Below are 24716 nucleotides of genomic sequence, written 5' to 3' on the forward strand. Positions count from 1 at the left end.
AGGCACATAGATATAAATATTATGTATATACTATGCAAAAGAAACAATAAACCAGCCAAAAAAGGGGGGGGAGCACAAAACACCCCCCACCAGCAATCAGCACCCAGATTAACTCCAAGATTAACATCAGTCCAACCATCAAATAAACAACACCCCTATCAAGGAGCTGCCAAACAAGCCAACAGTAAACAGCTCAACCAAAGAACCTGTAAAACCAGCACAGGACAAGCCACTAGAATATAAGCTAAGAGCAAACTCCATTCCTTACTAGCACTGATGATGTTACTTGGTATCATCAATCACATATTTGCAAGAAAACAACCAAGAACAGAGAGCATCAAGGTCCATTCTCCTCCCCTCCCCTTCGATGTAGACTTTACTTATCAACACCACAGGCTAATCCTTCAAACTGTAACAAATCCAACTTTGAAAACACTGGTCTAGAAGCTTGTCAGGGTATAATTGCAAATCTAACCCACCCACCCTTTTGGTACCTGGATGTCCTTATTGAGTATCCTGCCCATGGCTGGAAATGAGCCATCTTCCTTCTGATGTTGGATGATCCAATCCTTGGCAGCTAAAAGTTCTTTGGGGTCAATGAAAATGAATTCCCGGGACTGAGCAAAAGATTTCAGAACAAAGGCTGTTAGCCTGGAAATACAAAGGTCATAAAGTGCCTGAGGATGATTGCCACCGTACTTGGCTACTTACTACTGTGTGAGGTTGTATCTCCCCAGCCACTGACTTCATACTCCCAACCCCGAGGAACATTTTCATTCTGCCCCATAAGTATCTTCCTTACTGCTATTTTCTCTGGGAGTTGCCAAGCATTCTTCCAGCTTATTAATGAGAAAGTTATAAAATGGGCCTTCAGGCTGGTCTTCCCCTATCAACTTTGTCCCTGTTTTGCTGCATTTGTTTTTGCACTTACAAACCCACAACCCATGGTGAATGAAGGTGGAGTAGAGAACTGCTCAATTCCAAAGAAGCACAATGAAATGCAGTGGTGCCATGGCTTGAATGGGAAAGGAGCAACAGAGCTTTGAGGCACATTTTCTTGCCTATGAGAAACCACCCAATCTGTGGCCCTAGTGTCTGTGCCATAGCAATAGCACTTAGATGTATATACCGCTTCACAGCCCTAAGCAGTTTATAGAGTCAGCATATTGCCCCCAACAATCTGGGTCCTCATTTTACCGACCTCGGAAGGCTGAGTCAACCTTGAGCTGGTGAGAATTGAAGTGCCGAACTACAGTCAGCTGGCAGTCAGCAGAAGTAGCCTGCAGCACTGCATTCTAACCACTGCACCACCACGGCTCACAGACTGTTTATCTCAGTATTTTCTTCTATACTTCAACTAAGCCAGAAATGTTTCGGTTTAGCTGCAGAACTCCATGTCAGCGTCAATTGCAGGGCAGGACAAATATCTCATGTGCAACTAATCTGAACACCATGGGACAAATATAATGTTATCTTCCTACCCATTAATTTGCAACATACCACATGCTCCCTGAGGAATCCCTTTCCCCAAAGGCACTGTAGGAACCATCTTGCCTCTTGTAGGTCAGTTGGCGCTGGTATCCTGGAAAGAACCCATAAGACAGTACATAGAAGCTGAACGTATAGGTCAAACTTTATTTACCGAAGTGAAACTTTTTGCATGTTGGGGCCAGAAGCAATTGCTTTCTGAATCTCCTCTTAGAAAATATCCCTGTAGCCTTTCAATGGTCAGTACCTTGCACCAGGTAATCGGTGGCTTCGCTCTCTACCTCTGGGCTAAGTTGTTTGGTCTTCTGCAGATACTTGAGGACAAAGATGTTGGGAGCAAAATGAATCATATTCTGCTCTCCGCAACCAAAGGGCAATTGAAGGAGGTTATCCAGATTGTTCAGCGTTGGCCCCATCACATCTCCTGGTACCAAAAGAAAAGCATAGTATCAGCCAGAAAAACTTGCCTTCTAAGGTCAGTACTGATTCTCCCAGGTGGGAGCGAGCAGAAAACAGAGCAGAGTCCACAAGTCCATCAGTATAAGACAGATTCTCTCAATCTTGGCAAGTTGAATATGCTCGAACTTCAACTCCCAGAATTCCCTAGTCAACATGGTGGATGCTGGTCTAAGGTCTTTTATTACAGGGTACCCGGGAAGCAATTGCTGAAGCCCACACTTGGAGAGGCCCTGATGCAAAACACGACTCGGAATTTAGAAGAATCAAATGAATCCATTTATTTTCATTCAAGGTGGTAAAATCAAGGTCTTTATGTGTCCTTAGTTCCTATTTCAATACTTCGGGTGGTTTCACGTTTTCCAGGCAACCAAATTCAATCATCTAGCACCACCACCAACAAAAATGGTATGAAAGAGTACCATTATTATAGGATGCTGAGAGAGAGAGAAAAAATAGGGCCGTTCTCAACTGAGTATTTTGAAAAGAGTAGTATTTAGGGATATTTGTATTTAATTTGCGTAATATATAGTATATAGTATTTGCCGGCGTATAAGACGACTTTTTTGCCCTGAAAAAGATGCCTCCAATTGGGGGTCGTCTTATATGCCGGGTCGCCTTATACGCCAGCAAATAGTAATTGGGAAGCACTGCGGCTGCCCGCGGCTGAGGCACTTTTGCACAACGTGGAAACGAATCCCGTGAAGCCGAAGGAGCAGCCAGCCTTCTCCCAGCCCAAGGAAACGAGGCTCGACCGCCCGAGCTCCGCTGAGGTATCCGGCTGGGGCTGTCAGGAGTTGTTACCGCTGGCGTGGCTCCGCGCGGCTCCAATCCCGCGTTGCCTCGGGAAGGAAAGGCAAAAGCCGCGGCTCTTCCTTTTGCCTTTCCCTTCCCGAGGCAACGCGGGACTGGAGCCGCGCGAGCCGCGCCAGCGGTAACAACTCCTGACAGCCCCAGCCGGATACCTCAGCGGAGCCCGGCGGTGCGAGCCTCGCTTCCTTGGGAGCTGGGAGAAGGCTGGCTGCTCCTTTCGGCTACACGGGATTCGCTTTCCACGGTAGACAAAAGTGCCTAAAAAAAAAAAAGTGCAAAAGTGGAAGGCGTGCGGAAGAGGGGGCGAGTATATAACAAACTATATTTTGAGTGGAAATGTTGGGGGTCGCCTTATACGCCGGGTCGTCTTATACGCCGGCATATACGGTAGCTGAAAAGTTACTATAGCGATAGTCCTCAACTTACAACAGTTCGTTTAGTGACCACTTGAAGTTACAATGGCACTGGAAAAAGTGACATGACTGCTTTTCACATTTGTGCTTGTTGCAGCATCCCTATGGTCTATGATACCCTGTGACCAAAATTCAGATGCTTGACAACTGACTCATATTTATGACGGTTGCAGTCACCGGGGTCATGTGATCCCCTTTTGCGACCTTCTGACAAGCAAAGCCAACGGGGAAGCCAAATCCACTTAACTGCGTTACTAACTTAATTGCACTGATTCACTTAACAACTGTAGTAAGGAAGGTTGTAAAATGGGCAAAAGTCATTTAACAACTGTCTCATTTAGTAACAGAAATTTTGCGCTCACTTATGGCTGAGGACGACCTGTAGAGAAATATGTTTAATATATAGTTGCTGAAACTTTGGTTTGTTTATACATATTTTTTCTGGCTTAGTGTATTGCATAAATCCTTCCCGGTTAACCTAGGAAAGACCATCTATACCAGTCACTCAACCAAAGCAAAGGTACTAGAGAGGTACTAGAATTTGGGGACCTTTTGCAATAAGGAAAAAAAAAATCAAGCCTGTCAAAATCTGTAAAGGCCTTTTTATCTGAAACCTTCAACCTTTCATCTGAAAGAAAAACAACTGCACTCAAGCAGCGCCTTTTGGAGTCTGAGAACCACAGTTAACACTTTGGAGAAGGGCACAGGGAGGATGAGATGTAAAGTCAGCACAGTCACAGGAAGATATTTTTAAAAAACTATTAAACCTATTATAGGGCCTAGAATACTGTTTGGTGATCAAGAATTCTGCTGTCAGTATTCCGCATTCCTGGTTCCAAGCATTTATGTGGAACACACACAAATCCAAGGACTTCATATAGCCCTGAGGCCTCAGCATACCCTCTTCTATACTGAATTTTATATTCCTAACTATTGGTTTCTCATTTATATGCAATTCACAAAATGGGATTACCCTATCACAATAAAGGTACCTATTTATATTTTATTGTATATTATACACTAGAAATCCAGTTAATCCTATGGAGATGCCCAATAACCTAAGGATTTCTAATATTCTTCCAATAAAAGGTCTTAAGAGTCTTAAGCGAACTACTGAAATAATTGAACCTCAGATCTTAACAGACAATATTTTTAAGTGTGTGCTTTTGTTTTTAAATTTAGGAAACACTGATGTACCCAGATTAAAAAGAAAAACCAATCAGGTCTGATGCCAACTCAGATCTTACCCTCTGATCTAGGCTTTCTCTTCTTCCTAAAATAATCAAATGGGCAAGACAGCTGAGACTAGAAGTAGTTTCTCGAAAAACTAAGGCAAAATTCTAGACTAAAATTGAATTAATTTATGCCAACAGTATCTTATGGCATGTAACCAAATTGTGCTTGCCACATTACACTTCCCAGGAACAAGGGACTGTGCCCTGAAGGGAAGGTTCTCTTCCCTGGTCAGTGTAATCTTAGATTATTTTGATAAAAAGATTAGATATATTTACATACATTAGTCATTCTAGCTAAGTGGAGCCTCTGTATTCCAAGACAGCATATTACTATATTATGTATCAGCTGCTCCGGCTAATTCCTCCTCACCTAGTTAGGGTGCATACTTGCAAAAAGTCTTCGGCACTGGAATGTATTGTGGAATGAGACACAAATTCCAAAATGCCACAATTGTTATTAAAGAAAACTAAAAAAAATGAAGTACCCCAATCCAGAAAAAAAAAATGCACCTCGGAATCCAGTTCTAGGGAAATAAGCAGACAAGAATTTAATTTTTGCGCTCTGCTTGAGAGATACCAAATGAGGCATTAAATAATTTCCTTCTTTGCTCCGATACAGACAGCTTCCTGTAATGCCGATACGGTATGAACTCCTGCCATGAGTCTGTCCCAACAAAGCTGACTTTAATTGTTCCTACCAATAACAGAGGCAGTAGCTCTCTCTGAGCCTGGAATCACATTGTGAGGAACGCCCAGGGTGAAGGCTTCATTGTGATTCTCATCCGTCTCCTCTTTCCTCCAGATTTTGAATTCGCCCGCAGAACCCCAACCTGTGGAGAAGCCGATATACTTCACCTCCGGCTGCTTGGAGGTGGACCAAGTCACAATGATGGACTCATTGAGAGTGAAGGAGCCGTGGCCCACCTGCACAGAGAAAAATAACACACCAAAATCCAGGCAGGGGAGGCATATTATCATGAGCTGCTTAAGGGGAACTCCTGAAAGCATTACCTAATTAATATAAAGATAATGAGAATAAAACAAGGAAAAAAACCTCACCTGGATGACTCCGTGGGCCCAGCTGATCCAAAAACTTCGAAATTCGTCCCACGAAAGGATGCCTATAGTCTCTGTGCTGGCCATCGGCTCACCCATCTTGCTAGTAGAGATCCAAGTTTTGGAGTTCTGGTGCCCACCAATGACAATTTCAGTCATCTCCGCCATGTCATGGGGGGCAGAGGACAAAGTGATGTGGGCATTATTGTGGGCCTTGATGGCAACATCAAAGCGCATCATGTGGGCAGGTTTCTGCACATACTGGTACTCATACTTATTAGGAGTGGAAATGTGAATTTTCTCTAGTCAAAAATAAACCAAAAACACTGTCAGTGTTCAGTCTCATTCACAGCAATGCACCTCCAAAGACACATCTTCATGGTCCTCTTTTAAACTAATCTCCCCTTATGTAAAATAGTTTTAGAGCAAAAAGACCACAGTGAATAACTCAAACTCCATATGCTCAAGTCAGGGTTTCCTGGGGTACATCCTTTCTCACCCCTCAGCAAGAACGTAATCTATATGTTTTAATTGGAGATTAATTGCAATGAAACTCCTTTAAATAACGTTTCCCCAGAGAATACAGAAGATTTAGTGGCCGGGGATCCTGTCAACAAAATGGCAACATTTTTAGAATCACATTTGTTAAGAAGCATTGGCTTCCTATTTTATAGCCTTTGGAATGCCTGCAACCCTAGATCCCTTCTTGGTAGCCTTATGAGTTGTGCTGTCCCAACAGCTGAGCTTTAATCATTGTCAAGAATGATGCTGGGGGGGAAGTGGTTCAGTGGTACCTTGGTACTCATCATTAATTGGTTCCAGAAGGCAGGATGAGTACTGAAAACAATGAATACCGAACAAATTTTTCCCATAAGAAATAGTGTAGTGAGTCAAAAGGCAACAAGTTATGCATTGAGTGTCAAACAAATGGTGAATAACCAGGATAACATTTTCACATCAAAATTCATTGAATACCAAATTCAATGAATTTCAAAGCAGTTGTGTACCAAGGTACCACTGTACTATCTTTACAGTTTAATCTGGAGCAATTTAAAGATAGAAACTGGTAAAATCCATAGGCTGGGTTTCCCCTCTCACCTAGTATCACATACAAAGGAGCAAACCAGCCACTAAGCACGATCTTTATAGCTTGTAGGGGGTAACTTGGGTAACTGTGAATAAGTACTTGAGACAGAGGCTTTAGCTAACTGCCATGCTATCCAAGCAACAGGTTACTGGTGTGAAAGCTATCTGTGCCAGTGACCTGCTACTCACGCTATTTCTGAATGTGAGTGTACTGCTCTTCTGGAAAAGCATAAACGTATCCCAAAATAATCCAGAGGAGAGGTGTTAAGATCAAGATTTCTTCCATGACCACGTCTGTTCCACTCGTCATCCAAACTATTTTGAGACATGGATTTAGAGTTTTTGTAGAAGGCTTGGCTGTGGGGTTTTGAAGAATTTTAGGCGATCTCACTTTCACTTTTGCCCACACTTTTCATTCTCATAAAAGACTTGGCAGTACATACATAGCTGGCAGAACCTGGCTCTTTTCCCAGTTTGACTTCCTTAGCTCCCACTCTCTGAACAGGTCTATCATGACCATTAAACACCTATATACGAAAAAGAAGTCTATTGAATGTTGAGAAGAGTGCTTCAGTCATGAACATAAGGGTCTGCATGATATACAAATACAAAGGTTAATGCCGACATATTGCTCCTAATAAATCTTTTGGATTCTTTTGAAGCTTGGCTCAAGATTCATGATTTAATCAGGGCAATCCCCGGAACCCTGACAGGTGCTTTGCAAAGTATGTTTAGACATTGATTAGACATTACCCAAGCAGATCCCTATGTGGCATCCGATGGCTCACTTCTCCATCAGCTCAAGCCAAAATGGCCAGAAGGCAACACTCAGTGACTGGAAGAGAGGGCACACTCACAGCAATCTCCAACTGCCACCAGGAGATTGTTAGCGATTGTTAACTGTAGATTTTTCATACAACAAGGCTTTTCTTGGGATAAGAGGGATAACACAACTCTTTTAATTTGAACAGCTAAAGGCAAACAAAGGCTACTTCCTCAACAGGACAGTGGGGAGGAGAAGAAGAAGAAATGTTGTCAGGACATAATTATTAAATGCAGCTAGCAGTGCTTAATAATGAGCCTTTGAGGGAGGGAAACTGGTGCTGAATTTTGCTGAAACGCAGCTGCAAAAACTGCTACTGAAATTCTCTTACCGTTAGGACAGAAGAAAACACTGTAGGTGTATTCTCTGGTCAGACCCTCTGGCTGCAAAAAGAATTTTTTTTTTTCAGAGATACCTACGCAAAATTCAACGGCTTTCTCTTTAACAAAAAGTATCTGAAGAAAAACTTCAAATTTAGTTTACTGAATGCCCAACCCCACAACAAAGTAAAGCAAAAATACAAATCTAGTATACCGACATAAAGATTTTAAGAAATCAATCAATGACACAAAAATGAATGATGATTAAAGTTTGACCAAAGCTTGGTTTGATGTCTAAGAGAAAGCACTGAGTTCCTATAAATATTCTTGGAAACAGGATTTTGCAATTGGGGAACCTTTGGAAATAGTTCACCTTTCTCTTGAAGTACCAGCAAGAAGAAATATTAATAGAAGAATTCATTTTTTAACATGCCAGGCACACTCATGTGGAGATCTGTGGGTCTTGGTTTTAAAACCCCAAATCCTACATCCTACCATTTATCTAGCATCTCTTCTTGCTTCTGCAGCTTGAATCTAATGGTCATTTCTCCCTCTTCCCAGCTGCAACTATTTCTCCGAAAAGACTATGTGCTTGCTTACCTCAATAATAACGCTCCTCCGTACATAGTCAACACCAATAGGAGTCCTCCTGTCTATGTGAGCATCCTCAGAATGTTTGCCATTCTTTGTGAGTTGAATGTTGTCTTGGCAGCAGCTGCTTCCACTATAAGCAAAGGCTTTTGCTAAAGATAACACGGAGAAATATGAATTCTCAATAACTTGGTCCTCGACTGAAACTCAGCAGAACATGGCCACACAGGTATTTTTCTTGTCATCTGGCATATACTCTGCCTTTTCTAGGCTAGTTTGTTCAAAATGAATAAATAAATAGGAAGCTATTTTTCAAGATGCAATGCCAGCCTCCAAAATGGTATTCGTTCCAAAATGTCTAGCTTTCCTCGATGGGCTATAGCGCAATGCATGGCTAATATGTTCCTCTTTCCAAAAAACAAAAAAAATGGCAAAGAGACCACCAAGATGGTAGAAAATACTCTGAAGGAGTTTTGCAGGTAGTTTCCTGCATGGCAGCCATTTGTGAGAGAACCTAAAATTCTACACATGCCATTGGCAAAAATAGGTTGTGGATTCTTGCACAAAAGGTTTCTATCCCTTTGGCTGAGAATGTACTAAAAAGTGATTATATTCAGGAGGAGCGCAAAACTCTTTCCCTTTAGCCAGTTGTGGATAAGATTTTTTATGAAAAATGTCTATAGTTTTCTCTCTAGATTCTATAGATGTCTATATGTCTATAGATAGAAATTCTATAATATAGAATCTATATCTTTTGCAGGTAGACAAAATACATTGAACAGAGATAACTACTTGTAACAACTTTCAATTTTTTTGAAAGGAATACCAAACTAAGATTCCCCATTCAAACGCGCTACCTGTGATGTTGTTCTGCCCCAGTTCACCAAAAGATAGCACAACAGAGGTGGGCTTGGCTTTGCCACGGGCTACACATTTTTTCCTTGTCAAGTGTTGCTTCCCAGGATGTCCCACAAACTTGATGCCTTTGGCGACTGAGATTTTCACATGAACCTGTATGATTGTAAGGAAGGAACAAGGATTACGATAGGTCAGTCCAGCTAGTCATCAGGGTCATACTCAAGAATGTTGGAGTAGGAATAGCAGATCACATAAGCTTAGCACCAGCTAAGATGATCTTTCTAGTGCCTTGAATTGTAGGGAAGAGTTCAATAATAGCAAAGTACAGCGATCAAATTACTATCCCTGGTAATATATTTTTTCTTCTAAGTAAAGTGGATTGTGTGCACTTTGTTACCCTTAAGTTTCTCTTAATAATGGTGTATTGTACTATTAAAATATGTAATTTGAAATCTCTTTCCATTTTTTTTAATGATTTGCAACATCTGAGCGACCTAAGAGTTAGCAGGTTCTTCACTCACTGGATACTATCTGTATATTCAGAGTCTGACCCAAGCCACTTATTATGGCATATAGTAATGTAATTGAGGTGGTTGCTTTGGTTTAGGATATTATGGGAATCAGCCACTGTGGCTTCTAAATCATGGATTCCCCAGAAAACATAAACACATATTGAACAACACTATCATTCTGGGCCAGGTTGTGGATCGGAGGGCAGTGTTCTCCTTCTTCCTCTGTGACCAGTTGCAGTCAGTATTGGTCACAAGGGAAGAGGTCCAAACCTAAGTCCCTCTTGTGAAGGGTTCCTTGGGGTTTGGGTCTCTCTTTAACACCTACATTAAACCACTAGGCGATATTTTTTGGCAGAATGGCTACAGTGTCATCAGTGTGCCAATGATGCCCAGTTATACATCTACATCTTGATTTGGGCAGGTGATGCCATCTGGAAGTTGTGACGCTCTGAATGGAGTAGGTTTGGATTCCCCCCCCCCCCCACTCTTGATGGAGTAGCTTTCTCCTAGCAGAGCTGGTACACAATTTGGGAGGTCCAGGGTGCACACATTCCTGGTCTAGGAAACTGAGCTCACAGTCATTTAAGAGTTTGGTCACTTCACAACTGGATCACTGCTATGCAAGCTACATTGGGATGACCTTGAAGACCATGATGAAACCACAACTGGTCCAGAATACAATGGTGTGTGCAGTTTCAGGCACCCCTTAGCTTGCTCATGTTGCACCACCGCTGTGGGAGCTGCAGTGGCTTTGTTTCCTTTCAGGTCCAATTCAAGGTGCTGTCATCTGCATGACAGTCTCTCCTGAGGATAACTGTCCATTCTATCAGGTCAGATGGAACCAATCTGGCAGGATCTAGCAAGTAGCAGTGCCTGCCCTGTGGAACACCGCCCATGAGTTCTGGCAGACTTCCACCCTTCCAACCTTCCAGAAGGCCTTAGAAACTGGTTCTTCCCCCCCAGCCCCCAATCACTGGGATAGGATGAGACTGGAGCCCAGTGATTATGAGGTTTATGTTACGGGGGCTATTGTTTGAAGGCATTGGGTGTCATTTTGTACATACTGGTTTTTGTTGTTTCTTTTACATTTGTATTATTGTTGGTGTCATCCAGCCAGAGTTTAGCATATAAGATGCCTGAAGGACTGTAAAGAGGAGTGGGATTCAACCAGTACGGGCCGGTTCGGGTGAACCAGTAGTTCCAGCTATCAGTTGGCCCCGCCCACCTGCCCTAGTCTATCCTTTATTTCCTTGTTTTGAAGCCCAGCTGATTCGCGTAGCACAACGGATTCCCGCGCCTCAGCTGTTTTACTCACTGGGGCTGCAGCAGAAGTTAAGTTTTAGCTGTAAATGGCTGTTTTTAAAACGCTGTGCGCGCACACACAAAACACACACACTCACTGAACCGGTTGTTACACTGGTTGAATCCCACCACTGCTTGTAAGTCTTTTAAATCAGTCAATCAGTAATCTCACCTCCAAACACATGGGTAAGTAATTGTGGACTGTGAGAGGAATCTTTGCCTGTTCCCCGCGGATTATGTGGTATGGAAGGGTGAACTCAATGAAGAATGGCTTGAAGGTCTTGAGTTCAGTCTGTCTCGCCAAGCCTAGTCCTCTCTCAGAGAGTCCAACAGCCTCCATCACCCATGTGGTAATGGAGTCTGGAACGTCAACACGTAGCTGAGCTTCTCCTGAAACATCACTGTTAAAATATGGGAGAGGGAGGAGAAAAGAAGAGTCATTGGGAACCAGGACCAGAGAAAGAGACATCAAAGGCTTTAAAAAGTATCAAGTATTCTGAACACAACAAGCAGCAACAAATATGGCACCTTTCCTTTAAAAAAAAAATCCATAGCGTTGTCCTACTGAAAAGTTGGATGGAGATAGTAAGCTCTGTGTAAATCTGACATTAAGCCAAATGTGCCTGAGCCTTCAGTTTAACCTTCCTCTCTATGTATTTCAAATGGGTCCAGCACAGGATATTGTTGTCCACATGTAAAGCTTCCTATGCTGCATGAAACAATAGGGAAATCTGTAAGTCATGGACAGCTTGTTGTCACATTGTCCCAATTCTCCTTTAGCCACATTGCCACCACAAGACTCCAGTGGAAGGGTCATGGTGGGACTTCTACACATATGCAAGCCTGCATATTCCTGGCAGAGTCAACGATAGTGCGCAGGATATTCTCTGCAAATTTCCTATATCCAGGCAATATTCTATACTTTGGGAGCAGCCACATATGGGGATACATTTTTGGCCCTTACACTCTCCTTATTTTATTCTCTTGCCCTCCCCGTCTTCCCCTGTTCAGTTGCCTTTCTGTTCCAGGTCCAATCCCAAAATCATAGCCAAGGGCCATGGAAAGCAGTGCTTTCTCCTTTTTTCAAAGACAGCAATGGGAGATAAAAAAAAAAAAAGCTTGTTATCTACCCATATCTTTCTTCAGGACTGTCTAGATGCCAAGTTTCCTTTTTCTTTTTACAACAAGCAAGCTATAACTTGCAGTGAATATCATATCAAGCAAAGGAGAATTCCAGCATTTAAATGCAATGCTTCCTTGTCTGGTAAGGCTCAGTGACTGCTCTAGTCAACCAATGAGGTTCTATAGCTGAACATGTTCTTGAATCCAGTTTTCTTAGCTCTTCTCCAACATCTATAAATACTACATCACAGTCTTGCATGAACCCAGTCACTATAATTTATACACCATGGTTAAAGGTTTATCTTAGTTAACAAATCATGGCTTATTGTTCACTCTCACCCATGATATCAGAAAAAATTAGACCCTGTTAACTGTGTTAAATCTAGGGTCTTGCGCATGCAAAGATGTTCTTCTAACGAATTAATGTCTTTTTCTATGGTAGTGGATTTTCAAATCTGGCAAGCACTTAAGAGCAAGACAAGTGCTAAATGAAAAGTTAGTATCCATGTAGCACCATATAGTTATTTGCAAAATGGCAACTGCAGTATGATTGCCAGCAGTCCTGCAAAGACAAAAGAATTTTGATAGAAGAAAGATTTAAAAAGTTGTGGTGTACTAACCAAATCAAGACACTACCAGATCATTTTTTGTACAAGAAATTCTCTTTGCTAGCTTAAGGAAACTTCAGAATATTCCCCATTTAACATTTAGATAAAGAAAATGAATGTTAAATGTATGCCATTGTATCCGCTATGCTGTTCCTTGTCTTACCATATTTTAAATGTAAGTCAGTGAATGTAAAAAAAAAGGGGGGGGCTTAAATTACAATAGAATGACCCCTGTTGATCAGACGACAACAAAAAGAGGATAGAGAGGAAGAAAATTGGGTATAGTTTCCCACAAGGGCGAATTGGCAAAGACAGATCCTTGTCAGATAAAAGTAGTTTCCAGTTGCACTCTAAACCATTTAATGAAACAATTAGCCATGGCACTATTCTCTAACTGGGATTCTCTAACCAGTAACAAGAAGTTTTGCATACCACATGGTATTCATTATCTGCCAAAGCAGGTGTCTGAATGCAAACATAGACACAGATATTTGGCTCCTGTGACAAGGCCCAAGACTTTCTAAGAGACAATCTCTGATATCCGTAGAAGCTTTTTTGCTTCCTCTTTCAATCATGTCAAGCTGTGCAAATATGCTCACAAAAATGGGACTCCTAGAACATCTTATTATCCTCATGTGAAACTTATATATAAATCACGCCACAGTATGGACCAAGCATAGTGAAACTGATAAACTCCAGGATGGCAAAGAGTGCAGCAAGGCTGTATGCCCTCCCTTTATTTATTCAATATGTATGCCAAATATATATTAATGGACGCTGAATTGGAAAAAGATAAGAATTGTTTTAAAACTGGAGGAAAAATATCACTGTGTTATGCAGATGACACTACTCTGATGATGAAAATGCAAACGATTTAGTAATAAAAGTAGGAGCACAGTGTAAAAATGAGACTAAAATTAAATACAAAGAAGTCCACATTAGACACAACCAGTTAACAACTATTCTTAGAACTGACAATGAAGACTGAAGTGGTAGATAGCTTTTACTTTTTTAGGATCAATTATCAAGAGTAAATGAACAAGTAGTCAAGAAATATACCACAGATTAATACTTGGCAGAGCAGCCATAAAGTCCTTGGAAGAGATCATTTCTATACCTACAAAGATCAAAATAATAAAAGAAATACTCTTCCCTGTGACACTCTATGGAAGCAAAAGTTAGACTTTGAAGCAACAGGATATAAAGAGTACTGATGTTCTGAACTTTGGTGTTAGAGAAGGCTTCTGAAAATACTGTTTACAGCTAAGAAAAAAAACAAATGGATCATTGAACAAATCAACCAAGGTTCAAACTATGTGAAGACCTAGTTGCACGGGAGTCGGGAAAGATGGAAGGAAAAAAGGAAACCAGTAACAATTTGCATGGACTCAGTTACAGAGGTAACTGAGAACATCTGAAGGACTCAGTTAAGGGCAGTAATGGAGAAAAAAAAATCCATCCATGTGATCACTAAGAGTGAACATTAACTTGATGGCACACAATCAGTCAAATCAATCAATTAATTAAAAAGCTGTTTACAGTCCAAACATCTCTTCAACTTCTTTCAAAGCAGATCAAATGCTGCAACTTCATTGACACTTATCAGTCCCCCTCATTCAGTGGCACTGTAATTTTCAATTGTTCCTGAATGAGTGGCCATAACATGAGGACTACCTTTGTAGTATTGACTAATTTTACAGCATCTTCCCATTGGTTTCATGGTTTCATCAAGCTATTCATCATCTCCCATGTTCTTTAGATTATGAGCCTTTGACATTATCAATGTATTTGTACAATTATGTTTTTAATTCCTCTTCATCATGCATTACTTTACACTTGTTTATAAAGAGGCACATTTATATTTCTAACCTTTATTCCCAGTTTGAAGGAGTCTTTCCTATTTTTTTCTGATTTAACAAAAACTTCAATATCTCCATGGTGGTGGTGCAGTGGTTAGAATGCAGTACTGCATGCTAACTCACTGCTCACTCCATAAGTTCGATCCTGACCAGCTGAAGGTTGACGCAGCCTTCCATCCTTCCGAGGTCGGTAAAATGTGGACCAAGGTTTTTGAGGGCAATATGCTGACTCTTAAAACTGCTTAGGGAGGGCTGTAAAGCACTGTGAAGCGATATGTAAATCTATGTGCTATTACTATATTCTTCACAGAGAGAAAAACAAAATTGCCCCTCATTCACAAGGTAGGACAGGCCCCTACAGACGACAGACGATGGCTCCACATTGAAGAGAAATTACCTGACATTGAAGCACTGCCAGAGCCAAGTCTCTGGGAAGAACGTTCTTTTCTTCTTGTCTGCTCTGTGGAAGGTAAGAGAGTTGTGCATGCTGAGAGAACTGAGCAATATTCCCCCTCAAAAGCAGAAGCTCCATGAAACCCTACTTCTCATGACAATACAATCATCTGATTTCGGCCCTTATCAGTTTCAGGACCTGCCAATCAATTTTCATACTCATGCTAGTATTTACATATCTCAACAGCTGGATGCTAGATGTCTACGAAGATTCTCAATCATCCAGGTCATGGTTGTCCCAAAGGTGTTTTTCCAAAAGGCAACTGGACTTTCTTGATTTCAGTTCAGGTCTGAACTGGAGAAGCTTTTTGGATGAGAAGCGAAATGTTTTCAAGGAAAAAAAACACAAGAAAGTCCAACTGCCTTTTGGAAAGGCATTGGGGCAACTGGAGGCTAGGTTATGCCAAAGAATCCCTCCTCATACATGTATCTGTCCAGGAACACTGGTCTATCTGCAAAGTTCTTTTTCAAGTATTCCTCCCAATCCAGTTGGCCAAGTGGCCATATAGAAGAACTTCTCAGTTATGGGCCCAACCTAGGACTGTTGTTCCCAGGGAAACTACCTGCTGCCCTTATTAGTGTCTTGCTGGCACCAGTTTGAAACATTTCTTTTTCTATTAGGCATTTGTGGCTTTGAATCTAAACGTTTGTTTTATTTTGGTTCTTATAATATCACTATACTGTGCTATGTATTGTTTCTATTTTACCGCATTTATCATCATTATCGATGATGTAGAGACATTTTATCATTGCATAGAGAATTCTTCCCAACAACAACAACAAAATATTAGAATAAATTGAGGTGCCTTTCCAGGAGAGACCAGCTAAAGGAAACCCTAACCTAGCAAGCACCTCATTCCTTGCTTCTCATGCCAGTCTCAGGCTTCCACAACCAGTTGGCAGGAAGCAAGAAACAAACGCCTCCAGATCTCCCATGGAACACAAAACTATGTGATTAAACATTTCCATTCCCAGTCAAAAGGGCCAAAACAGAGTTACATTATCAGCTACCACACATGCATGCATACACATTGATTCCATCATGAGTGCCATCTGGCCTCTTCCTATCAACCCTTACTTGCCTGCTGAGCAAAAGAGCAGGTGTCTGCCACCATGCCCAGAACAACAATGCCACTTGGGTTACGTCGTTGGGATTGTAGCTGCTTGCTTCTTCCCATTGGCAAGCTTCTTTGGCTCATCCAAGTAGCAGATAGGCCAAACTGGCTCCTAAATCCGTATTCCATGGAGCCAAGCAAGGCCATCTTCAACACAACAACCCCAAGGTGGAAAGTGGCACAACACATATTTGGGACAAACAGATTATCAACAAAAGGAACATTTGTTCTACCTGGGCTGAGCTTTGGAAGGTGTAGAAGACACCAGCATCCCGGTGTGAGGTTGGAAGGCAGGCACAACCTCCTCGGTATACAGACTGCCATGCTGTCTATGGTTTAAGCTGACGAGATCAGTCATTGCAACTAAGCCCGTTTCCTAGGCAACAGGAAACAACAACAAAAAGGCCATATCTGTTAAAAACTGATTAAGTCTGTCCCGTTAGAGTAATTCCTCCCACACCTCCAAATATCCATGGAAGGAAAGATTACTGAAATACAGGGAAATTGTATCAAACTGACCAGCACAAATGGCCATTACCAGGCAAATATTTAGACACTTCAGTTATTTCCTCATTTTTTGTGACTTCTCCCTTCCCCAAAGAGATAGGTGCTTTGAGGAAAACTGGCTTCACAATTTTCAGATTGTCTAAGTGAAATTTTCAGGCAATGGCAAGCAAAAATAAAATAAAGTGGACTTTGTCAGAATCGCCTCCATTTCCAGGAGACAAGTGAGTAATTTTTCTTCTTCTGGACCTACTGCAGACCCTCCTCAGCTGAGACTGCATTCTTTAAACCAGATTACAGATGGCATTCCAGGCCAATCTATCCTGAGTTGCCAATATAAAAATGCTGCCCTCCCCGCCAATAACATATAATTTATGATGTAGTAATTTCCCAAACATTAAACAAGTCTTCTTTTCATTAGGAATTTTTGTATAATACTGAGCCTGAAAAGAAATCCTCAAACCACCCTGAGATATTGCCTTATTTTGTACTTCTTTAAGAGTGCCATATTTGGTCTGCAAAAATCCCAATAGCCCTTAGATGGCAGCAGGAAGACACAGCATCTAACTAACCCAATTCTATCTAGCAATCATCCTGACATTTGCAGTTCTGATATAACATTTTTTTTTATCTCAGTCAATATTTTTTTTCTGATAGGAATTCACTTCCTTGGAACCCTTCCTTGTGTAAAAACTGGTTACTAAAACGAAGAGCATAGAAAAATCCATCCTTATTGGAGAATCAGTTTTCTTTTTCCTCCAAAAGCAGACAAGTCCTTCTTCTTTAGAAGGAATGCTTCTCCTATGTCTCCCTCAGAGGCTGCCAGTTTATTTTTGCCTGCAAATTCTCTCTATCCCCCACCCCCCCACCCTTGTTGAAAATGATCTGACTTGTTTGTTAATAAGCTTTTTTCTTTCCCCCCTGATCAAAATGAAATCATTTCACACTGGGAACAGAAGAGGCTGTGTCCCTTCTGCCAAGCATGTAGGAGCCAATAACATTTTCACCTATGCTATCTCAGTTGACAGAACCTCTTTGGGGAAAGTGGCCTGTTTAGAGAAAGCAGAGAACAGCATTTGGCTCTGAATGCCAAGGACTCCTTCTCAAAGAATCTGAGCACAAGATGTACTGAGAAGTTAACCTCTCACGCCACCTCCTTCCTCACCAAAGGAAACCCTTCCCAACAGCCGCACGTTTAGCGTTCTCAGAAAAGGGGGGGAGTTTCTCCATAATAAGGATACGGAGATGATGGAACTAGAGGCATTTTCAGAATATATTTGAGCCCAACTGTGGAAGGATACAGCCTGCAGAATGAGTTCTAAGCATGAAAAGAACTAGCACTCCAGATACACAGAATGGTTGCCAGGTTTTGGGTGCCCTATCCCTGCCCCTCAAAAAAACAACAACACCTGAATGTAAGCAATGCTCTTCAAAAAGGCTTCCAACTCTTTTTCAAGGTTCCAAAAATCTCATATGAAATCTGCTCTGGTTATACCTTGTTTGCACTATTTTAACTCCTGCCACAGTTTGGAGTATCTGGAATTTCAGGAACTTCCTAGCACCTATTACTATATGAGACCTGGCCCAAAGACAGTTTACTGAAAAACCTACCCTAACCAGCCAAACTGCAATATTTTTCTGTTATATATTCTCCTTTATTGGAATATTCCTGTTACTTTAGAGTTGCAAGATTCAGTGCAGGCAAGATGTTATTACTACCCTAGAATTTTTTTAGTACTGAGAATTGTTTTCTCATAATTGCACTGATTAAAATAGCATTCCTTATAGTACTACAACATCCAGTGTTGTGCCTGAGAGCCTTCTATAGTTAACTCACAGTAACATTGATTAAGAAGCACTGAATTGCTTACCTCTTGATCTATGCTGAGTTAGTGCTGAATTTCCCACTACTGTAATTTCCCTTAGAAAGCTCTCTAAAACTATGCAATGTTAATTTATATTTAAGAGTAAAAGAAATGTTGAGAAACAACTTTAATTAGGTGTTTCATTCTTTTTATTTGCTAAATAACACCCTCTATTGAAAACAGACAAAAGAATGGGAGAAAACCAGAAATAAAAGCTCTATTTTCTTGGAAAGAGAAAGTAATGCTTGAGCAATTTAAGTCAAACAATTAAGGGGATAATTAATCACTAATCATACAGCCAAGATCAACAAATAAACAATAAGCCCCCAAACAGTGAATATTTAATTATAGTCGTGTAAGCTCTAAATATGACATTTTGCAAACTTGTTACTCCAGATTAGTACAGGGTAGGTGTGAAAAAAACAAAAGATATAAAACATTTATTATAGTGCAAAAATAGGATATGTAGCCTATTAATATTATATAATGATGTCTGCATCACCCATTAAATGTCACTGAACAAAAAATGGTAGTTCCAGAGAAAGGGATTCTTATAGATTGATGAGTTCCTATGGTAGAAAAAGCAGGACAAGATTGATTTTGCTCCATGCAGTGTGCTAAAGTGGTTTTAATCTGTTACTTGTTGAGTTGTTCTGCTTGACTATGCTCTCAGACTGCTGGCAATTTTACAACTACCACAAAAGACATCATGCAGAAGCTTCATTTATGCAAGAAGGGAAGACCTCACCGTAAATGCACAGCGGGCATCTTTGGCAACATCCCAGTGCCAGGGAAAGATAGAAGAACGACGGCGACGCTTGTGCAGTGTTGAGCCTGGCCACCAGAAGTGCCCTTCTTCTTTTGAAGTTCCAAAAGCATCAGACACATCATAATCTGCAAGTTCCTGGAAGATCTGCACAAGGAGATAACGTAACATTTCTCCATGAGCATGTCAGGGACTAATAACTATCTTGCTGGATTACCCAAAGGTTCTGCTTTCCAGAAGTGATCAACAAAATCCAACTCTGATGTGTGAAAAATAACTGCAAGGTCTTCAAAAATTATGATATGTATGGTATGGTCTTCCAGTATATCTAAGTAATAAGAGTTTTAAGAGAGGTCATAGCTAATGTTTCTTCACACAATAGGTAATTAATCTACACTGGCATAAAATGCAGCAATGATCATTATTTTAAAGCAATGAATATGGTTTTGTGAGGAATAATGGTGCAGAAAGGTATCTATCCATGATATTGCTTGTAGCTTTCTGAGAAGCATTGGATGCCTGCATAAGAAAATGTTTATTTACCTTGGTCCAATCTATTAAAAGCTATGGGTAACTTGAAGCCCTTTTCTGCTCCCTAGGAGCTGTTTCTGACCCAATCTGAGAACTGAAATAAGAGTTTCCTGACATCTTCTTAACACTTATAAAAAGCTCTCCAAATGCTCCTAAAATACATCAGGGGGCAGAATCTCACCCCTGTCCAGATGAAATGGTATGTCCAAGCCTACTGTAGCTTTAGTTCCTCCAAAAAATTGAAGTGAGGCTCCAGGTTATCCTATGTTTGCCCATCCCTATATGGGAGCTATGTTTACATTCTTTCTAAAATGTCATCACTTCCCTCTCGGACTCAGTAGTTTGATAGTACCAAAGCATTCCCCACTCCCAAAGGGATGCTGCTCACCTGGTCAGGTGCCAGCTGGAAGCCAGGCTTGAAGAGGTAAATGCTTTTGTCCACTGTGGCCAAACAAACACAACTTCCCTTTGCAGCTCGCACTGTAACAGATACAGAGTCGCCTGGCCTGGTCTCATTTGATGAAAATGCTACCGAAACCTGGCATTGAACATTAAGAGGAGGAGGGAGAGAAGAAAAGGAGGAACCACCATCACCCAGGATCCTTTGCCAAACAACCCAGGTGCACGACTAGCCATTCTATACTGGATACCTGATTCTCAAAGAAAGGCTTGACGGCAAACTGCAGGTTATCTGCAACCCCTTCTCCATTCTCCCGCACATAGTAGGCAAGAAGACGGCCCAGGGGAGCCATGTTTGGAGTGACTGAGAAACAGATAGAAGTCATGCAGGTATTCAGTTCTGGAGCAGAGGAGCTGGTCAGGTCTAAATAAGAAATAGGGTGGAAAATAACACACGTGTTAATAAAGCCATGGCTTCTCAGGAAGCGGGGTGAGCTCTTTGTTCATCTCCACCCACAGGAGCCACAGACTGGCCACTCAAGGCAGAAAGCTACTCCTTTCTGACCCTGCCTCAAATACAGAGTCACGGCTGAGAAGTTCAGTAATATAAGACGTTCTTACCAGAAGGCGCATCGGTGGCAGTTCTTTTGTTCCCCTCCTGAGTCTTGTTTCGAGGCAGCAGTCCTGAAAGAACAATGTTCCCCCGTGATACAACTTCGTAGTGGAGTGTGAAATTACACGGGCAAGTGGACTTCACAGCAACACATGCCTCCTCTCCCACCTGGAAAGAGAAAGGGGGCAACTGCAGCCATATAAAGGTTTGCTAATGCCTCTTTCCCCTTCCTACCCAAGGGATTTTTCTGAAACAAAAACTGATCTGGTTGGCACAAGCAGCTCAAGGTTTGACTCCGCTTTCCATCCTTCCTAAACCTCTTAGAGGGGGCTGTAAAGAGCTATGAAACAGTATATAAAGGACTATTGCTATGATTGGTGGTGGTGGTTGACGTATCTGGAGGAGGACATGGATTTGAGGAAGGGGGCTTTGGTTCAAAGGGCGGCATGGAACAAATTCTAGCATCACTGCTGACGGAAATGCCTTCTGAAACAACAGGCCACATTTTCCTGAGGTCTTCTGGAACCTGGCATATCTTCCAAATCCACTCTCCATACTCAGGGGAAAGCAAAACACAGCACAGCTCAGGACGTAAAGATACAGAGCAGTCTCACTGTTAAGAAAAGGCAGCCAAAGAATTCTGGCTATTGAGTGTTTCCCTGGAGCAAGATCAATTCCGAAAGCCAGCCAAAGTGGAACACCCAGCCAAAGCAGGCATGTTGGCTGCAGCCCAGCTTCCTCAACAGGGATATTAGTCATTCCAAGTGTACAAGGCTGAGAACAGCAGGCAACCCATCAGATGCATCTTGAAAATTCTGAAAACAAAATGCCGACAGTTGCCTTGCATCTTACCAGAAAAGGCCTGTCTGGCATCTGAAGCTGGATGTGGCACTTGCTAGGTGAATACCAGCTGCTGATCGAGAGGTAGTTGGGTAGATACTGATCTCCAACAGGCTTCCCATCAAAGGCTGTGACTTTGGTCTTGAGAAAGATGGAAAGTAGAAAGTCACTGTCAAGGGCAATTTCTGAACTCCCAACTCATCTTGCAGATTTTGACCAGGCCGATCTAATCTTCCCCCCAATTTGACTCTGCACTGTGGTTAACAGAACAGGATGCAACCTTGCCAGATCAGGGCTGTTTGGAGGTTGACATCCAATGAAACAACAGAAAAGTTATCAATAATTCCCTTCTCCTCCTCTCTGCATCCTATATCAATATCATTTTCCTCTATTATTTTCTGTTTAATTGTTTCAATAAGTGGGAATCTATGGGGAGCTTCAAAATAATGAAATGCTTTTTTAAACAGATTTTTCCCCTCTGTCTGGCATGAAAAGTATTAATCCATCATCTGATCATTTTGAACATGTGTTCTCATTTTGAACCCACCCCATGGAAAAGAGCTTAAGGTGGTCTGATATTGCTTCAGTTGACAGATCTGGAACTCAGGTAGGAAACATACTTTCTCATCATTTATCCCATTCTCCATTTACCTGGAGATGCCATATATCCAGTGGTGGGATTCAGCCAGTTTGCACCAATTCGGGAGAACCAGTTGTTAACTTTCTGAGCAGTTTGGTGAACTGGTTGTTGGAAGAAATCATTAGGGCAGAGAACCGGTTGTTAAATTATTTGAATCCCACCACTGCATAAATCTGAGGCATCCTGAATAACAAGCAGACAATTTCCTCTCCCTGTACCCTGCCCCATGTTCTGTGGTTTCCTTCCCATTCCCATTCAGTTCAAAAAAATCCCCCAGAAATCACACACCCATAAGAAAATTAAGAGGTTTAAGGATTAAGACATCCCCCAATTAATGTTCTTAAATAAAGGTGCCCCCCATGTTCTCAACCCATTGGCCCCACGGACAAAGTGTGCCTTTGATGAGATTAATGGCAATTCCAGCCCACTAATCATATCAAGGGCTTTCACCCACCTCCAGCCAGACGTACTGGACAGCAGGGGGGATGGAAGGGATTTCAAACTCCACCACACCGCTTCTGGACACTAACTCGCTTGTGTAAATGTTGTCCTTTGGAGTGAGTTCTGCTTTTACCCGGACAGTCACTCCATCAGCTGGACTCCCATCAGGATAAGTGACTTCAACCTGAAGAATCAGGAGACAAGTTAACATAGGTAGAGACAGGAAGAATCCCTGCTGTCCTTCCCCCTCTACACAGTATCATCTACTAGCAGGAAAACAAGCCATTAAACTTAGGGTGGGCTGCTGCTAAGAAGGCAGACATGGGGAAATAACTGGTCTGGGCCTGGTAAACCACTGCAGATCCTAGCACAAGGGTCTTCAAACTTGGCAAGTTTAAGACTTGTGGACTTCAACTCCCAGAATTCCTGAGCTAACATGACTGGAGGAGGAATTCTGGGAGTTGAAGTCCACAAGTCTTAAAGCTGTCAACTTTGAAGACCCCTGTCCTAGCACATTCAGGATAAAAATATCCATTCCCCACCCACCCATCCCCAGGGCATTCACAAAGTTGGGAAGAAAGGTGGCCAAATGTCTAATGAATTGTAGTCCAGGTTGCCTTAGAGGTTAAGCAATTTTAATCCTCTGGAACTGTTGTCCAGTTTGCTGCTTTAAGTCCAGATAGAATAGAATAGAATAGAATAGAATAGAATAGAATAGAATAGAATAGAATAGAATAGAATAGAATAGAATAGAATAACAGAGTTGGAAGGGACCTTGGAGGCCTTCTAGTCCAACCCCCTGCCTAGGTAGGAAACCCTACACCACTTCAGACAAATGGTTATCCAGCATCTTTTAAAAAACTTCCAGTGTTGTTCCACTGATTAATTGTTCTAACTGTCAGGAAATTTCTCCTTAGTTCTAAGTTGCTTCTCTCCTTGATTAATTTCCACCCATTGCTTCTTGTCCTGCCCTCAGGTGCTTTGGAGAATAGCTTGACTCCCTCTTCTTTGTGGCACCCCCTGAGATATTCGGAACCCTACTGTCATGTCACCCCAAGTCCTTCTTTTCATCAAATTAGATATACCCAGTTCCTGCAACCGTTCTTCATATATTTTAGCCTCCAGTTCCCTAATCATTTTTGTTGCTCTTCTCTGCACTCTTTCTTGAGTCTCAACATCTTTTTTACATTGTGGCAGAGTTGAGGAGGAGGAGGACTGCAAACCTCCTTCCTCAACATCACACAAATCAAGAGGCATCAATCCCCATCCCACCTTGCCTGCAAGGACAATGTGTAACATCTGCAAAAATGAAGTGTGTCATTCTAGGTTATCTTGAAAACTAAAGAGATTGGGCCAGGAGGCGGGAATCAGGATAGCACACTTGTGCATAATGAGAAGTGAGGGGGCTGCCAGACAAATCCTATAGAGTTGATAATTTGCTTTTCCCCCACTGGCAACAGCCACCTCATGGAAGACCTGCATTTGGGTTTCCCAAAGAGGCAGTATTCCCATAACAAATAAGAGGAGGAGGAAAAAGAGGCTGTGCAGATGAGGTGTCCTGTCCCATAAGTAGCCACAGAAAATCTGGCTACGGAAAAGCCTGGTTGGGAGGGAATGATCCTGTGGCAGCCAACTGGGGCCCAGCAAACCTGAGACTCTTCTACATGAGCTACAAAATCTTCATAGAAGATCTTCTACTGCAGGGATCCCCAATCCCTGGGCCATAGCCCACTATTGCACTGCGGCCCATTCAAAACTGGACCAAGGAAGCGGCGGGGGGAGCATGTGTGCGCGTGAAATTCCACTGGCGCAGACAGCAGGTGGGTGGGTGAATGCATGCACACAGCTCCGTTTGTGCAAGCAGTGTGTGTGTGTGTGATCATGTCACTTGCTCAAATGGAGCTACGTGTGTGTGTGTGTGTCAGCTGACACTCATGTGGAACTCTCCCCTCTCTCTCCCCCCACCGTTCCTCAAAGCCAGAAAGTTTGAACACCACTATTCTACCC

At 42.0% G+C, this 24716-nt stretch overlaps 1 protein-coding gene across 1 annotated transcript in view; it reads right to left on the bottom strand.

Annotated features, from left to right (window-relative positions):
• CPAMD8 (C3 and PZP like alpha-2-macroglobulin domain containing 8) overlaps positions 1 to 24716 on the bottom strand; it is a 61196-nt gene that overhangs the window by 19891 nt on the left and 16589 nt on the right. Inside the window, exons 12-28 of the mRNA XM_026670929.2 lie at positions 22723 to 22893; positions 21641 to 21769; positions 20797 to 20956; positions 20427 to 20599; positions 20165 to 20314; positions 19228 to 19392; positions 16344 to 16486; positions 14940 to 15002; positions 11126 to 11354; positions 9139 to 9292; positions 8291 to 8433; positions 7702 to 7753; positions 5465 to 5763; positions 5104 to 5329; positions 1736 to 1912; positions 1501 to 1582; positions 495 to 651 (exon numbers count right to left, since the gene is read on the bottom strand). Of these exons, the coding sequence (XP_026526714.2) occupies positions 495 to 651; positions 1501 to 1582; positions 1736 to 1912; positions 5104 to 5329; positions 5465 to 5763; positions 7702 to 7753; positions 8291 to 8433; positions 9139 to 9292; positions 11126 to 11354; positions 14940 to 15002; positions 16344 to 16486; positions 19228 to 19392; positions 20165 to 20314; positions 20427 to 20599; positions 20797 to 20956; positions 21641 to 21769; positions 22723 to 22893 (2673 nt within the window). The remainder of the gene's footprint in view (positions 1 to 494; positions 652 to 1500; positions 1583 to 1735; positions 1913 to 5103; positions 5330 to 5464; positions 5764 to 7701; positions 7754 to 8290; positions 8434 to 9138; positions 9293 to 11125; positions 11355 to 14939; positions 15003 to 16343; positions 16487 to 19227; positions 19393 to 20164; positions 20315 to 20426; positions 20600 to 20796; positions 20957 to 21640; positions 21770 to 22722; positions 22894 to 24716) is intronic.

Source organism: Notechis scutatus, chromosome 1 (genome assembly GCF_049901735.1).
Source record: "Notechis scutatus isolate UNSWTSFEM ecotype Mainland chromosome 1, rNotScu1.2, whole genome shotgun sequence".
Classification (NCBI taxonomy): domain Eukaryota; kingdom Metazoa; phylum Chordata; class Lepidosauria; order Squamata; family Elapidae; genus Notechis; species Notechis scutatus.